Source organism: Uloborus diversus, chromosome 2 (genome assembly GCF_026930045.1).
Source record: "Uloborus diversus isolate 005 chromosome 2, Udiv.v.3.1, whole genome shotgun sequence".
Lineage (NCBI taxonomy): Eukaryota > Metazoa > Arthropoda > Arachnida > Araneae > Uloboridae > Uloborus > Uloborus diversus.
Window position 1 is genome coordinate 57253489 of NC_072732.1, and position 16991 is coordinate 57270479.

The 16991-nt window shown below is 31.9% G+C and overlaps 1 protein-coding gene across 1 annotated transcript in view; it reads left to right on the top strand.

Moving 5' to 3' along the window:
• LOC129217056 (late secretory pathway protein AVL9 homolog) overlaps positions 1 to 14097 on the top strand; it is a 60348-nt gene extending 46251 nt beyond the window's left edge. The window contains 2 exon segments of the mRNA XM_054851301.1: positions 10870 to 10889; positions 10891 to 14097. Coding sequence (XP_054707276.1) covers positions 10870 to 10889; positions 10891 to 11001 — 131 coding nt within the window. The 3' untranslated portion in view covers positions 11002 to 14097.
• The last annotated feature ends 2894 nt before the right edge of the window (positions 14098 to 16991 follow it).

Below are 16991 nucleotides of genomic sequence, written 5' to 3' on the forward strand. Positions count from 1 at the left end.
AAAACAAAAAGGATAAAAAAAAAAGATTTTCCCTCAAAAAACCATTTTTTTTTTAATTTTTATAATTTGTTGTGGTATGATTCAATTTAATGCTACTATTGATGCTTATTTATTAATGTCTTTTTAGACTTTTTTAGTTGTTACTTGGATGATATGTCCATTTCTAGTCATATTGGTTCTTAGTACGTTCTCTTTTCAGCAACAGCAACAATTTTATCTATCCTGTACGAAATATTTGCTTTATAGCAGACAGTGCAGATTTGTGCTTGTCTAAAACCAAATATTTTTTTATTTTAGATGTATCAGATTTATAAACACATAAATAACAAGCAGTATGAAAAAATATTATGAGAGTTTTTAGCTGGCTTATAGCTGAAAAAAATTAAAAACATTTTATGATTTTAAGTACTTTATCTAAAAGCAAATGTACAGCTAATTTAGCATTTTGTGTGTGGAAATAATTATCTGTCTTTGCTTTTGTATTTGTGGGTTTGTCCATGATTGATATGCTCATTAAATTTTCTTCATTCTTCCTAAGTTCCCTTGACAAAAGGATTGCGCATAGTAATGCCTGAGGTATTTTTAGTTTCATCATTATGCTTGAAAACATATTCATGTGAATCAAGTTTTAAAAAATTCTCACTTCTCACATCACTGAAGGTATAACAAACTTCAAATATATTTTTCAGTTCAATATGCTGATTAATAAATCTGAAATATAATATAAATTTCATGTTTTTTATATCTTTTAAAATTATGGTTTCCCGGGGGGGGGGGGGGATATAATAATCACACTTGCCTTACAAGAATCTGTTTTACTGCTAAAAACATTTATTAATTGATGTATAACTAAGGTTTTGTACACATTTTTTTTTTTCTAGCTTTGCAAATAAATATATTAAATTTTTTTTCTGAGATTATTGAAGTGTTGAGTATAAAGTTAATTCATCACAGTTAGGATATTGCAGATGAAATAGTCTTAAATGCTTTTTCTGACTTGTAATGAAAATTGTGTTTAATTTGACAATTTTGGATGTATTTAAAATTCATGACCAGCAAAGTTCATCTTAACATGAGGTCGACAATCAGGGTCAGGATTTTTTTTTAACCTTTCACAATCACGTGAAAATTTTTTGAATCAGATATTGCCCCTTTACCATGTAAGGGGATATGAAAGTTATATAGCTATTGGATAATTCTATGTCAGATCAATCAGCTTCTTGACCTCACCATTTCCGATTTTCACGAGATTTGGTGTGAGGGACACAGGGCAAGATAAGTAATCCTGCCAATTTTTCGAATTCTACTATGAAAATTTTACAAAATACAGGGCTGTGTTAAAAAACTGAAAGTGCGAAAAAAACAAAAAGTTGTGACATTCAAACAGGGTTTGTACGGGTCATGGAAATCCTGGAAAGTCATGGAAAAAAAATTAGCAAATTTCAGACCTGGAAAAGTCATGGAAAATTCAAATTTTCTTTCCAAGTCATGGAAATTTATTTGAAGTCATGGAAAAATGTCCTGACCAAAGAGAAAGTAACGGTAGCTAAAAGAGCATTAGAAATCTTGAGTGATTTAACAGCATTGCACATAAAAGCTATTAAAACTGGAAAATTCAACGATTCCAAAAACAAGTCTGAATTTTGAAATCTCATTGCATCCACTTCTGTAGTAGCCATTTGTCTTTTTTTGCAATGGAATTTTCTACTTGGACCATTACTCATTTTTAATTTGCCATTATTTTCAGCACTTCTTATATATTCTATAGAATCAAACTTGCAGATTTTTGATTTCGCCCACTCAAAAAATGCGATTCAATTGCATCCGAATTTTCCATCACTTGTAAAAACTTTATTATTTTATTATTAAACTCATCATAGTTTATCTTAAATTGTTGAAGGTTTTAGAAAATAAAGATCTAGATTAGACATTGGGATACAGAAATAGGGGAATTCTAGTACACTCTAAAACAGTAGTACCCAACATGCAGCCCACAAAACTAATCCCTGCTACTCACTGCTACATTCAATGTCAGGAATCAAACACAATGTTCTGGAATTTCTGAACCTATTAATTTATATGCATTTAAAAATTTGCAAATAAGTTAACAAGTAGTTATGAATCGGAAAATGTATTCACTACTAAAAAGTTTTTTTTTTCAAAAACAAATATCTGGTTTAGAAACATCAATTTACTAAAGAATGTGGCTTTTCTTTAAAAAGCAAAAATACTGTCAGATTATGTGCATGGTTAAATGCGCAGTTGACATTAAAAGGTAACTTTTGAACAAATCTATTGAAACTCAATAATAACTCATTCAACCTTTGTCCCATTCATTATCTTTCTGCCTGTTAATAAAATTAAGAGACATTTAAGAATCACTATATTCCATTCACTGTATTTTTACTTTACTTTGCTTTGAGATTTTAAATTTATGTGATGAAGACAAATAACAATCGATTTTTAGATGTACATTAATAATTTTGCAATTACAAGTGCTTCAATGAGGTAGTGGCACTCACGTAGGAGTTTTGCTAATGCTTTTTTCTGAAAAAATTGGCAAATTTGATATTAAATAGTAATTCCCTTCTTGTAACAAGGTCATGAAAAATTTTATGAAATCTTGGAAAAGTCATGGAATTTTTTCATCCAAACAGAGTATTGAAACCTGTACAAATGACTGTAACTTCTCTCCCAATTGTAGTAGAATAAAAATTCAAAAATTGTTGTAAAGTTAAGGAGTAGAGCTTTCTATTCATATAAAATATGACTATTTCACGACAGGTCTGAGTTTCAAGGTCATTTAGTGTAACTTTTGACTTTGAATATCTTAAAGCATGCCTCATTAGATTTTTTTCAAAAAAATATATTTTTTAGCTCTAACACTATTCTTCCACTACACCAGGGGTGCCCATCCCCCCCAAGCGCAATGGCGCAAATTCCCCCCCAAAAATTTTCTCACTTTCGAATTGGGTCAAACATAAGTTTTTGGAGTGTATAATTTCCAGTCAAATTCAAGGGGGGGGGGGAGGGATTAGCGCTAAAAAATACCATTTGAACTGAAATATTATTGAATTACTGACCCGCCTTGCCTCCCCAAATTTTACAACGTGGACCTTGAGTAAACAAGTTTTGGGTGCCTCTGAATTTTGCTTCACCTTTTTTTTTCAAACGTATGAATAATTACAGGGAGAGTGGATTCAACTTTCTGGCTTGGGATGGAGTCATTATTAAATGTATATAATATGAATCTATACAATATGAATCCTATGTTATTGTCACTTAGATAGCCCGTGGGTTTCTCCCCCGGAAAATTTTCGAACTTGCAGTTTTAAAACCAGTTTTAGACGATCTCTGGTGATGTTAGGGGGACAAAAGGGTTGGTTACCCCTTCCCGGTAATTTTTCAATATTGAAACTTTAAAAGTGCAACTGTAGATAATTTAGCGTTGTGTTAAGGAGGGCTCTCCTTTGTTTTCAAAATTGTGGTTCTAAAAACGAGTTTTAGACTATTTGTGGTAATGTTAGATAAAGAAGAGATCCTAGGGCTCGCCCCAGGAAAATATTTAAAATTAAAGTCTTAAAAATGTTATCTATGGTTGAGGGAAAAGCAGTTTTCTGAAATTGAAGCTCTAAAATCGCAATTGTAGCTGACCTTTGTAACGTTAAGAAAAAGAGTTTTCGGAAGCTCTCCCGTAATTTTCTCGAAATTGAAGCCCTAAAAACCAAATATAAGACGATTTTTTAAATAATGTTGACGAGATTGGGGGGGGGGGGGGAAGAGGGGCTCTCCACTTAAATTTTCGAACTTGTAGCTTTAAAAACGTAGTTTTGATACATCTTGATAATATTAGTGAAAGGTGAATTTCAGTGCCATTCCTACGGCAATTTTTTAAAATTGATATTCCAGAAACGCAATACTAGGCTTTTCTTTGATCGTGCTAAGAAAAAAGGTGGGAGTCGGGTGCTTTCTCCTATAAATTTTTCAAAACTGCAGTACTAGAAACGAAGTTTTAGATGACTCTTGATGATAAAGAGAGTGTTATTCTGGCGTTACAGTGGGGGAGCTCTTCTGGAAGTTTTCCAAAATTGAAGTCGCATAGCCAAAAAAGATGGATCACACACATTATGACAGATCTTTGTCGGAAATCCTCAAAAATGGATTCAGCTATTCAGCATAAATCGAAAATCAGAACTCGGAAATTTTAACGAATCAAATATCCTTCTATACATATCAGATATGGAAGAAAGTAAATATGATTTACGAAAAATAATTTAAACACTTAACTTCTACTTCCATGAGCGAAAACCAACATCACTGAAAGTTTTAATAAAAATGATCTAATGATAAATTGAAACAATCAGTTTAAAAATGGTAGAGAAGATGGGAGTAAAGTGAAAAGAGAAAAATTCTTTATAAGCTTAAGATAGTTAATGAATAAAATATATTAATTATCGATTGGAGTGATAAAAAATACGTTATTCGCAAAATTCAAAACTGGTTCTTAACGATTGTCAAGGTGCAAATGAATCAATGGTAACTAGAGCATATAGTCAGAATTATTACAAACACTAAAATATTTTTAACCTCTCTCCCTCTCATCACTGTCACACGTATCCATCATGCAAAATTGTGCTACTTCCAGAAAATTTATAAAAAATTGAAAAGATATCAAATCGTCTTTTCCAGCTTTGAAACGGACACCAACTCATTGCCGTCTGTGATATTCCCTTCATTGAAAAGGAGACAAGGTTATTAAATTTTGGAAAGAGTACCGGAGCCGTCGCTAGGTCAAAAAAAAGGGGGGGGGGGGCGACGCTTTTGGCGGCCCCTTAATTGTTTCGAACGCATGTTCCATTCCAATACGCAGAGAGAGAGAGAGAGAAGATTTGGCTTCTGATTTAGCAATGATAGTCATATTACTAGACCTCATTACTAGCAATATAAATTTAATCGTAAAGGATAATATTCAATCAGAATTAGGGGGTGTCGGAGGGCTACCTTCTTGCATCATTTTGAAATTGAAGATATAAAAAATGCAGTTTTAGAGTATATTTTAAGTTTGTGAGGAAGGGAGGTCCAGGATAACCTTTCCCGATAATTTTTCCAAATTTAAGTTCCCAACACAATCGTACGTTATATTTAACTATGTTACAAAGAAGGGGTTCGGGGTCTCTTCCCCGGGAATTTTCAAGATTGTTATTTAAAAAGTACAGTTTTAGATGATCTATGGTGATGTTAAGAGAGGAAGAGACTCGGGGTCATCATTCTATAATTTTTCAAAATGTAAACTTCAAGCACGCATTCCCAATTGGGAATTATTTCTGATTACGTAAAGGGGAATCCGGGGGCTCACCCCCGGGAAAATTTTCAAAATTGTTGTTCGAAAAATTCAGTTTTAGACGATCTATAGTTATATTAAGGAGAAGAGGGATGTGCCCCCCCCCCCCCCCCGAAAATTTGAAGCCTTAAAAACACAATTGGAGACATTTTTTGTTAAAAATTTAGTGCACCGGCAGTTTCTTGAAATTAAAGCTCCGAAGACGAATTTAAGCCTACCTTCGATGAAAGGGGGCGGGGGGAGTTTTGAAGGGGAAGGCATTCTCTTGAAAAAATTTCGATCTGTTGAAACCGCAGTTTTAGAAGATTTTTGTTGATGTTAATGGGTGGAGATATTCGGAGTAATCCCTGGCAAATTTTTACAAAGTGAAATTTAATTAACGCAATCGTAGACGATTTTAAATACTGTTAGAAGGGTAGAAGGTTTTGTAGGTCTCTTCCGAAAAATTTTCTGAATTTAAGCCTTAACAATGAAATTTTTGAGGATCTTCGGTAATATTTGGAGGACGACAGTTTCGGAAAACCTTAGGAAGTTTTTTTTTTAATTAAAGTCCAAAAACGAAATTTATTCGACCTTGAATGATGTGAATGATTAATTGAGAGGGCGTTTCTCGGAGGTTAGGTTGGGAGCTCTCTCACGGTTTTTCGAAATTGCAGTCCTAAATACTCAGGTCTAGGCCATCTTAAATGACGTTAGGATAAGAATTTGGGTTGGAGAACGTTTTCTCGGGATGGTTTCAAAACCAAATTTTTAAAAACTCACTTCCAGGCCAGCTTAGGGGAGGTAAAAAGAAGGGTTTGGAGTTCTCCACTCTTCCTTTCAGTATGGTCCCTCCTATCTTCATTGTAAATTTTAATTATTGATAAACACATTGTGATTTTTTTTTTTCTAATTTCCCTTTGCGAAACACGATTATTTGCTTGGATTTTCCATAATAAAGTTTTCAATTTCCCGCCGAATATATTTTTGTTTCCTTGCAATACAAGCGTTTGCGGCTTTAGAGAAAGGACTTTTAACAATTTGAACGGGATGTGGTAATTTTCTGCGATACCTTAGGTCTCTATTCCACTTCATTTTATTTTAAATATGCAACTTGCATCCCTTGATCAAGCTTTGATTTACTTACGATTTTTACATTCAAACATTTAGAACTTTTGGTGTGAGTATTCATTACAATACTTTTAATCTCTCTTTACATTTAACTGTTTTTCTTTCCTCACTCTCTCTCTATTTGAAATTTATTTCGGCGACCCATACATTTTTCTCCACTTAGCAATGATTTTCATTACAACATTTTTCATCAAAAAAAAAAATACACATGGGAATGTTTCGGCGACCCCTATCCTTTGGGCTGTCCTAATGAAGCTGTCCTATTTATTTATGTGTTTTGTTTTTATTTTTTTAACTGAAGAACCATGAAGCATGATTTTGTATAACCAGGACCTCCGAGAGACAAGGCGTGCACCATGTTAGTTTTGTCGCCGGTCATCCCTCCCATTAAGCTAATTTTACTCTATGCGCAATACTTTAATCTGAGCCGAGCCCATAGTTTCCGACTAGGTAGAAATACCCACTCTGCTGCCAAGTGAAGAGTGTACTGTACTGAATACTTTTTTTTTTGCGTTAATAAAAATGTTTGAAGCGTACATTTTTGCGGCCTTTACTTAGATACTCCTAATAAAAGAGAATCATGGATGCTCCTAAATTGTATTTTAAGATTACATTTGCTATTCAAATTTTACAGAAAAAATACTTTTTTTCACTATTATTTCAATTGTTCATTTATAATTAGTTTTAATTTTGTAAAACAACGAAGGGTTTCCCTTTTTCTTCGTTAGTTGCATCGCTAAAGTGAAATTGGCAGCCCTACTTCTAAAAAACTAGGGGGGGGGGTGCTAGCTACTGCGACGGCCCTTAAGAGAGTACGTGAAAAAAGTATTATCAATGCATCTATTTATTATTGAATGAGTTTTAATATTTTTTCATTCCAAAATTCAAAAATTTCATGTTCTAAAGAAGAAAAACCTTCTGGAAAAAAAATCCCCCCCAAAAATGTTGATGGCGCAACTTGCGCCATAATCCCCCCCTGTGGGCACCCCTGCACTACACCAAAACTTAGACTGGGATCGCAATAGCAAGGTACTGGAAAAAAATCAGGAATGTTCATATGTTTTACATTGTGAAATTCCATAAGTCGGGTCAGTCACCTTCTTGACCTCCTCACCATTTCCTATTTAAATGAAATTTTGTGTGAAGGACACATATCACAAGATAAGTAATCATGCCAATTTTCAGAATTTTACTTCAAAAATTTTACGAAATACATGGCTGTTAAAAACTTAAAAAGTGGGAAATAAACGGTAAGTTGTGACATGCAAATGACTGTAACTTCTATCCTAATTATAGTAGATTAGAAATTCAAAAATCATTGAAAAGGTTAAGAACAGAGCTTTCAATTGATATAAAACATAACTTTCTTTCCACAGGTTTTAAGTTTCAAGGTCATTCACTGTGACTTTTGACCTTGAATATCTCAAAACACGTCCCCTTAGAATTTTTAAAAAAACATATATATTTTATAGCTCCAACCCCGTTCTTCCACTACACCAAAATTTAGGCTGGGACCGCAATGGCAACTGAATGCAAAAAAACAGGAATGTTTACACATTTTTATAAGATATATTACATTATTTCTGTAATAATATTATTGTTTTATTTTTTCTGGGCGTATTCTTCATAAAGTATGCATATTTTGACAAATCGATAGGTTTCTTAAATTTGAGCTAGAATATGACAGAACTTTTTTATCTGTACTTAGCAACAAATCTTGGAAATAAAATCTTGGGCATGTTTTGAGATATTCAAGGTCAAAAGTTATGGTGAATAACCTTAAAACTTAAACCTGTGGTGAGAAAGTTTTGTTTTATATCAATTGGAAGCTCTATTTTTTATCTTTGCAATGGTTTTTGAATCTCTATTCTACTATAATTAGGATAGATGTTACACAACTTTTCGTTTATTTCGCACTTTTTTAAGTTTTGAACAGCCCAGTATTTTGTAAAATTTTTGAAGTAGAGTCCTGAAAATTGGCAGGATTACTTATCTTGTCATATGTGTCCTTCACACAAAATTTCATTAAAATCGGAAATGATGAGGAGGTCAAGTATGTGACATATGGAATTCCGCAATGTAAAACATTTGAACATTCCTGATTTTTTTTTTTGAGTGCCTTGCCGTTGCAATCCCAGTCTAAGTTTTGGTGTAGTGAAAGAAAAGTGTTAGAGCTATAAAATATATTTTTTTGAAAAAAATCTAAGGAGGCATGTTTTGAGATATTCAAGGTCAAAAGTCACGGTGAATGACCTTGAAACTTAAGTCATGTAGTCATGTTTTATATCAATAGAAAGCTCTATTCTATAGCTTTACAAGGGTTTTTGAATGTTTATTCTATTACAATTGGGAGAGAAGTTAGTCATTTGTATGTCACAACTTTTCGTTTTTTTCGTACTTTTTCAGTTTTTTAAGTTTTTAACAGTTTTTCAGTTTTGTAAAATTTCTAAAGTAGAATTCTAAAAATTGGCTGGATTACTCATCTTGTCATATGTGTCCCTCACATCAATTTTCGTAAAAATCAGAAATAATGAGGTCAAAAACTTATGTTTTTTGGTTGATTTGACGTGGAATTGCCCTATTATGCCTTGTGTTAGTTTTGCAAAATTATATCTCATCTGATGGATAATGAAAATGAAAAAAGTATTGTTTACTTACTGACTATTTTGAAAAACATTATACTGCCGTGAGAAGCACAAAAGTGGTTGAGCTCAAAATGAGAAACTGCTATTTAAAGTTTTATTCCTCCATATGTTTGATTCAGATTCTACTTTTTCAGAAACTTTGTAAAAATATTTCCCATTCAGAAATGACCATAAAACATTTTATATAGGTTAAATATGTTGTGAAGAAACATTTCGTGACAATAACTCAATTTTGATTTTTAAAAAAATGTGACTTTTGTGCATAGCAGGACAGTATACCCTTTTTTAAAATATCATTGAATACTGTTGTGAAGGCATCCATTTGCTAAGGATTCAAAGTATGTTGCATTGAATAAATCTCTAACATGATTTCCGAATTAATTAATATTAAAACTAAAAAAAACTGATGATTTGCATAGGCTGATAAACATAAGATAGAGACATTTTACTACTCATGCACTTTAAACTACAGTAAGGGAAACTGATGTTCTAGCAAAGAAGGGGTCTGGTGTTATTCAAATATAAAATGAGCCAGCCTCGTTTAATGAAATAAAATTATATATCAGAAAAAAATCAGGGTATGTTTTTTGGCAAGACTTCAAATGTACAAGCAATCAAAAAATTTGGTTTATAAACCGTAATTTTGCCCCAATAGCTCCAAGAGCAGAAGTTTTGTTGAACAGCAGTTGGAGATTTGTTGATAGTCCCAATTGTCCTCTTTGTAACTCAAATCAAGAAATGGACATTCGCCACCTGCACACTTGTACTGGGCTTTTCAAGCGGAGCCTATGCAACCGTTATTAGAAGGCAAGAGAGTGTATGGGCAGCTAATATTTCTGCATTCTTTGTTCTGTGTATTGTGTTTGTATTTTCTATTTTGTTCTTTGTCACTTCTTCTTACTGCCAGCCATTGGAGGAAAAAGAAACCCTTTTAATTACTGTATTACCCCATATTATCCAGCATGCTGCAAAAAAAAGCGAGGTGGACCAACATACAGAGAAATTCGAATTTTCCGGCATGCCGGATAATTCGAGGTTTATTTAGCAACAAAACAAAAGTAAATTTCAGCATTCAGTTCCAATCAGAAAGCAAACCATTGTAAGGAAAAATATAAACAAATCCTGAAAATAACTTTCTTCCCAAAAAAATTTGTATTGCATATAATATGTGCTTGTAATTAATGGTAGGTCATTATTAATGGATTTAGTCATTTGCCAATGAAATAATCAATTCAGAAGCAATCATCATTACCGCGATTTGTTCATAATTTTTTTTAAATAAATTACTTTAGGTTCTTTTTTGAGAGGTAAGCTTAATTTTTATTTATTGAATAGCTATGGTAAATCCTTTAGCACTGGTTTAGGGACGGTAACTTACTATTTAAATGTTTGCTTCGAAGTTTTAATTTAATTTTTATAAAATTATTCGTTCTTAAACAATATTTTTCCTGGTAAAATAACAAATGACATTGTTAGTAAATATTTTTGGCAAAATTATACTGTTTAGAACTTATATTCATTTTTAAGCTGAACATATATTTTTAATAGCATTAATTTTTTCCTTGACCTCGATTTTTCCGGTATGCCGGAAAGGACCATGCAAGTGTTTTTGAAAATCTGGTGACCCCTGAATTTTGCGGTATGCCGGATAATGCAGGGTAATACGGTATAAATTGGAATAAAGAACCTGGTTTTAAAATCAAAGACAAATTTTTCTTTATCATAATAATATTTCTAATGTATGTGCTTAAAACCTTTTAAAATAATTGATAGGTGGTGCAATTACTAGCGCAAAAATCTGTGGTCTCATCATGGTGGTCAAGCTTCAATGTACCTCAGCAGCAAGAAAAACAGGAAAGAGAAGAAGCATTGCAAGACAGTCCTGCACAGGAAAACGCTGTTTAAAAGTGCGGGCCAGGTGGACAATGAGTAATTTGGTTCTGAATTCTGTATGTTCCTTGATTTCTGATGTAAATAGAACACTCTCATCTTTTTAAAAAGTATTGTTAAGAAATAGTGTAATAAAAGCGAATGTTGTGTATATTTTTTTATAATTTTATAGCTATGAATTGTTCTTCATTGTTGTTAACGAATACCATATGTTGTTGTCTAATTTATTTATTATTCTTTTTCTGTCCATAGTTTTAGTATGACTACACATTCCAACTGTACTTTTAGTAAAAAATTAAAAAGATGATAATGCTCCTTTGCTAAAGTTACGACAGTATTACTCTATGCTTAAATTTAAAAACGTTATAGGAGATATTGGTCTTCTTCATACTATCACAAATTCTTATAAAAATGAAAATTGAAAACAATTAAACTTTGATATGCATTACCAGGCGCAAGTTGAATATAAAATTATGAAGTTCATTCTGATATATGTTATAATTTTCCTTAATTTCAGCACAGAAATTAATTAACTTTCCATAGTTAAACCTACAGAGCTTTCCTCAAAATGAGAGACTAGAAAACTCTGTGTGTGAGAATTTTTTTCACACCACCTATTGATCTGGCAAAATGTCTTTCAGTTGAAAATATATTTCATTAGCGTTTTATCCTAAGCACTGCACGTTATACGAAATAATAGCACTTGCTGAAACAAATGAAATATTTTATGGAACAAAAGAAAACGAAAATTTTTTTTCTTCTTGATGTGAGTATTTTGCTCACGATTGAATTTCTGGGAGATTAAAATCTGTTTCAGAGAGAAAGTATTTAACCTTTTCATTGTGTGTGTGTGCATTATATTGAAGAGATAGTCTTTGCCAAAATAATTTACAACAGTTCAACCTTACAGAAGTACTTAGAAATGGTTTCAAAAACGTTGTTAAAAGTTAGTGCTAAATTTTAGGTAGTTGCCAAGAGTGGCAAATACCTATGGGGACAAATTTTACTTGTTATACTTTGTTTTATCCTACTTTACCATAAAAATAAAGGAAATAGGCGCAAAAGAAGGCTAAATGCAAGGTTCCCGATTGATCGTGAGAATCGTGCACTTTTAAAAGAAATCTCGCTCAAAAAATGTTTTGATGCATGGCTTTTGCAGTTTTGTCATGTCTGTTTTATTGAATAATGAGACTTTTAAAAACATCTCTCAGTTTTTAAAAAGCTTGTTCTTAATTTTAACAAAAAGGGGGAGATTTTCTCACCCACATTTTTCCCTCTAATGGGAACCCTGCTTAATGCATTTTAAAAATATCGCTAAAATCAAAAAAGAGTCGAAAATAATGTAATGAAATAAATATCAAAAAATTAAAAAATAGAAGGTAAAAAAGTTTTGAAATGGGAGAAAATGTGTATCTGTCAATCTGACCCCCCCCCCCCCCTCAAAAGCCTAATCCTTTTGAGTGAAGAGATCAATTCGAACAGATTTTTATGTTTGAAAGATCTCGGCAAAGACACCTCACTCCCATATTTCACTTTTTGGTTTGAACAACTTCTTGTTCAATTCAGAGCAGTTCAGAACTTAGGAATAGTGCCTACTGGGAAATTAAGGGAAATATGAATACCAAACTTAAAAGCCAATTTGCTAGAAACAAACTTTGTTTTGAAAATCTCTTGATGATGACATGTAAAAAAAAAGATCTCTTTGATTTGAACTATTTTTCATTCAGTTTCGAATAGTTAGAAAATCCTAACGGGAAACTTAACTGACAATATTTATCCTAAACATAAAGGTGAATTTGCTTGAACAAACTTTGTTGAAAAAAGCTCTTGATAAAAAATATGTATTGAAAATATTTTTTTTTTTTTTTGCACCATTTAAAATTTTTTAGCTTTGACAACAACATGAAAAATAATTTTTTTAGCCCCAAAAAATTGAAAAAATATTGCAGATTCTACATATATATTCTCGATTTTTGATTTTAAAAATTTTAAAAATAAATTGTATCAATAAAAGTTGAAACACTATGCTCTGTAAACTTAACATTGACTCAAGTCAGAGATAAATATGCCTGAATCAAAATGAAATAAATACCCAGCACAAATGTTTTTACCAGGGCTGCAGAGTGGGAAAAGATCCATCTCCCAACTCCAACTCTTAGAATTTTAGGGCCTTCGACTTCGACTCCTCTACCACAAAATTGGCCTGATTCAGACTCTGATCTGCAGACTCGGAAGAAAAATGACCGATTCTGACTCTGCATTTTAAAACCTTCAGCTCTCAACTTCATCTCTGACTCTGCAACCTTTGCAGAAATACAGACTCGGAGGGAAAATAACTGACTCATTCCGACTCTGATTCGGACTGTGAAACTGAGTACGTCTTCATACTGTTAGCTAAAATATTTCAGCAAACTAAGGAAAAATAACCAGTTCTTTTTTTTTAAATCTTGATCACTTTGAAAATTGGCAAAGTTGAGGGTTTTACTGTTAGATACATTTCTTGCACTGTTTTCTGTTTTTAATGTATAAAATCGATATCAAAATATTTATTCACTATTTGATTTGCGGAACTGTGCAAGTGTTTTTGTTTGTTGCTTTTTATTTTATGTTTGAAGTATTACACAAATTCATGTATTTATGTTTTAGATAAAATGTAAGTGTTTGTAGTGTCTTTGATTTTTATTGTTGAATGAGGACTTTCTGTTTTATAAAGTTATAATATTAAAAAATAAAATATGTACTACAAAGCATGCAATATTGTGTAACAAAGTTACATTTTTGTATATTCTCACTGTTTTAAATTATGTTAAGTTTTAAATATTTCTTTATAAAAGGAGCATTTTTATTGTAATTTATTTTAAATAACTTTGTTGAGCTTTTTCTTGGGAAATATTTTGCAATTCGTCAAAATTATTGCTATTAAATAGATACTGTAAAAGCAATTCATTTTTGTAAAAACGAAGATACCGGTGACTTAGCAAGCTCAAGCTTCACAAGTTTATATGAACATAACTGAGAGTTGAAAAATCACCTGCGTAAAAAATTTAATGAGGCTTAAATGTCTGTGATTATGATGAGCTCTCAAAAATTAAAGACTTGAAAAATGAGTGCTTGTGTGCTCAAAAATTATTTTACACAACAATTTAACTTTCTTCTTTTTTGCGAAATAAATAATAATGAGAATTAATTGAATTTATTTGGTATTGTCACTGAACTCATACATCAAAGTCCTTTTCAGTGCTAAACCAATCCACAATCATTTCGGTTGAAGCAAAAAAAATGTAGGGGAATGTGGGGCAAAGTGAAATGCCAAAGAAGTCTGAGCTTTTTCAAAATGAGCAAATTAGAAATTTGTTTCAAAAATTACAGTCCAAAAAGAAGGAACATTGTATTTTGTAATAAAACTGCCATTGTAAAATCTTTTTTTTTTTTTTGGTATTAATTTTGAGCTTTCAAAAAAATAGTGGAAAAATTTTTTTTTTTTCATGGAGCAAAGTGAAAAATGAAATATTTGTATAATGAAAAATTTTCTATTCAATTGCAAAAAGTACTTTTTATCAAATTAATCAGTAAATAAAATTTTGAATGAATAAATACAAAGAAAATGGAACAATAAATGGATAATAAAGTTAATTAATTAATATATGAAAAAAATAATTGAGTGAATAATAGAGTGAATGAATAAGAAAATAAGAGAATGAATGAATAAATAAGTGAATTACTAAAGAAAGGAATGTAAATAATTCAATTAATACATGAGTACGTAAATGTTTTAGTCAATGGTTGAGTGAGTAAACAAAATAAGCTATTTCACTTTGCCCCACATGTACTCGACTACTTGACTAAATTATTTAAAACGCAAATAAGCTTAATATTAACTAAATAAATATTGCACTGCGTAGTAGAAGGTCTCAATTAATGCTTTTAATGTTAATCACAATAACTTCATTATTTTAAATTATAAAAATGATTTTGGACTTTCAACAATTATTATAATAAGAGGATCAATTTTTGAAAATTGCCTGTATTATCATATGCTTTGTATTTGGTGGTGTTTTAATCCTGACTAGAGTACTCTACATGTGCAATTTCATTAATAAAATATTACCAGATAGGTGGTGCTAAACTCAGAGTAAATATATTCAGTAAATTACCACCCAATAGCCAGGGCTAAAGGGTCACTTGTCTGGTCTCCGCTAATTCTATATTAGCTACCAGTTCCTTTGGCACTCTTGGCTTCCTAAAGAGGTTTTCCATCTCCAGCTCAGTCACTTTCCTATGCCGGGCTGATGAGTGTTAATAAGCATGAAACTGCAGTTCTCAACTGGAAATGACTGAGCTTGCGGTGTATTTCAGAGTAAATATTTCTTTTTTTCATTTTGCCCCATATTCCCTTACTATTAAAAGAGAATCTGCATAAAATGTAGATTTTTTTTTATCGAGGCGACTTGCAAAAGCTCAATGGGCTGCAGGTTCAATATTGCTGCTTTATGAACAACTAGTGTTCGCCTAGTGGTCGAAATTCGACCACATTCATAAATGAATATTTGAGAAAACTTGTATAAATTTAACTATTTCCAACATTTTTTTTCTACTTTTACTCATGTTTACTGCATATCTGGAAACATACAATTTTTATATGTACACACAATACCAAACAGTAATAATTTATTCCAATTTTGCTTTTTGTCTGTTAATCTCAAAACAAATGGATAAAAAAAATGGATGAAAACAAATATATTAAATGAATTTCGGTAATCGGGTCGTTTCCGAAATTTTAAAAGTATTTTTTCTGAAAGAGCATACTTAAAAACATGGGTTTTAACCACATTTTAAGTAATTTGAAAAAAAAAATGATATTTCCAACATTCTATTTTAATTGGTTGGCAGATTGAAATTCATTTTTTACGCTTCTGAACATGGCATCAAAAGCGATGAAATACTATTCACTGATGGCATTAGCACACATCGCAAATTGTCATAACCTGGAAACACGGTTGACAGCAAAGCATAAACATTTAGGCCGTTAATGGAGTAGCGTGCCAAAGTACATCACTTGTGACATCATAAAGACCACGTGACTAAAAGTAGTATGTTTGACTGAAGGGAACAACCCCATTGAGAAATTGGTATGGTCATCAATTTCTTGGCTTGAATAATTTTATTTTGGATACCATGTTGCTTTGTGCTTACCCTATGCAAATAGATATTTCCCTCCTCTTTGTTTACGTATGCAAAGGAAAAGCATTTTTCGCGCTAGCATTTGAAACACAAAATTTCACGCCAATAGATAAAAATTGCCAATTATCCAATTTTTGAAATCTTCCCGTATGAAATGCAGCATCAAAACTCAGTTTATACGTAAAACTTCTGTGTGAACAATATTACTTATAAAATGTTTACTATTATTGAGTAAGTTGCTTCTTCGTCATTAGAAATATAAATTTCCAAGTACCAAATGAACAAACTCTACTCGTGGCAACATATAACTCCATTCAGAAACACTGGACATCACAATACTAGTACAATTTTTAAAAGGTCATCTTTGTGATTGGTTTATGGTCAAAGGCGGTGCATAACTGATGTCACACTTTTAAACATTTTCGACCCTCTCCCCTCTTTGTCACAAAGTTTTGCACTTCACCATACCCCCTCTTCCCTTTGTCATATGTCACGCTGTTTTTCATAAACGTTCCTATTAAAAAAAATGCTTGTTGTCACATTCTTCCCATTGAACATGCATGTCCCTCTTGTCATTTCTTTTGTTCCTCTTGTCACGAACGGTTACAATTTAATTAACCAAACCTTTAAAAGGGACTTCATTCATAATCACCTCCTTGTAAATAGACATTTCTCTGCTCTTTACGAATGCAAAAGAAAACTATTTCTCGCGCTGGAATTGGTGCCAAAAATTTGACACCAATGGATAAAGTTTGACAATTTCACGGAAATGTTCCTGAAAAAAATTCACTAAGCGTCAAAACAAGTTATAAGATACGGAATTT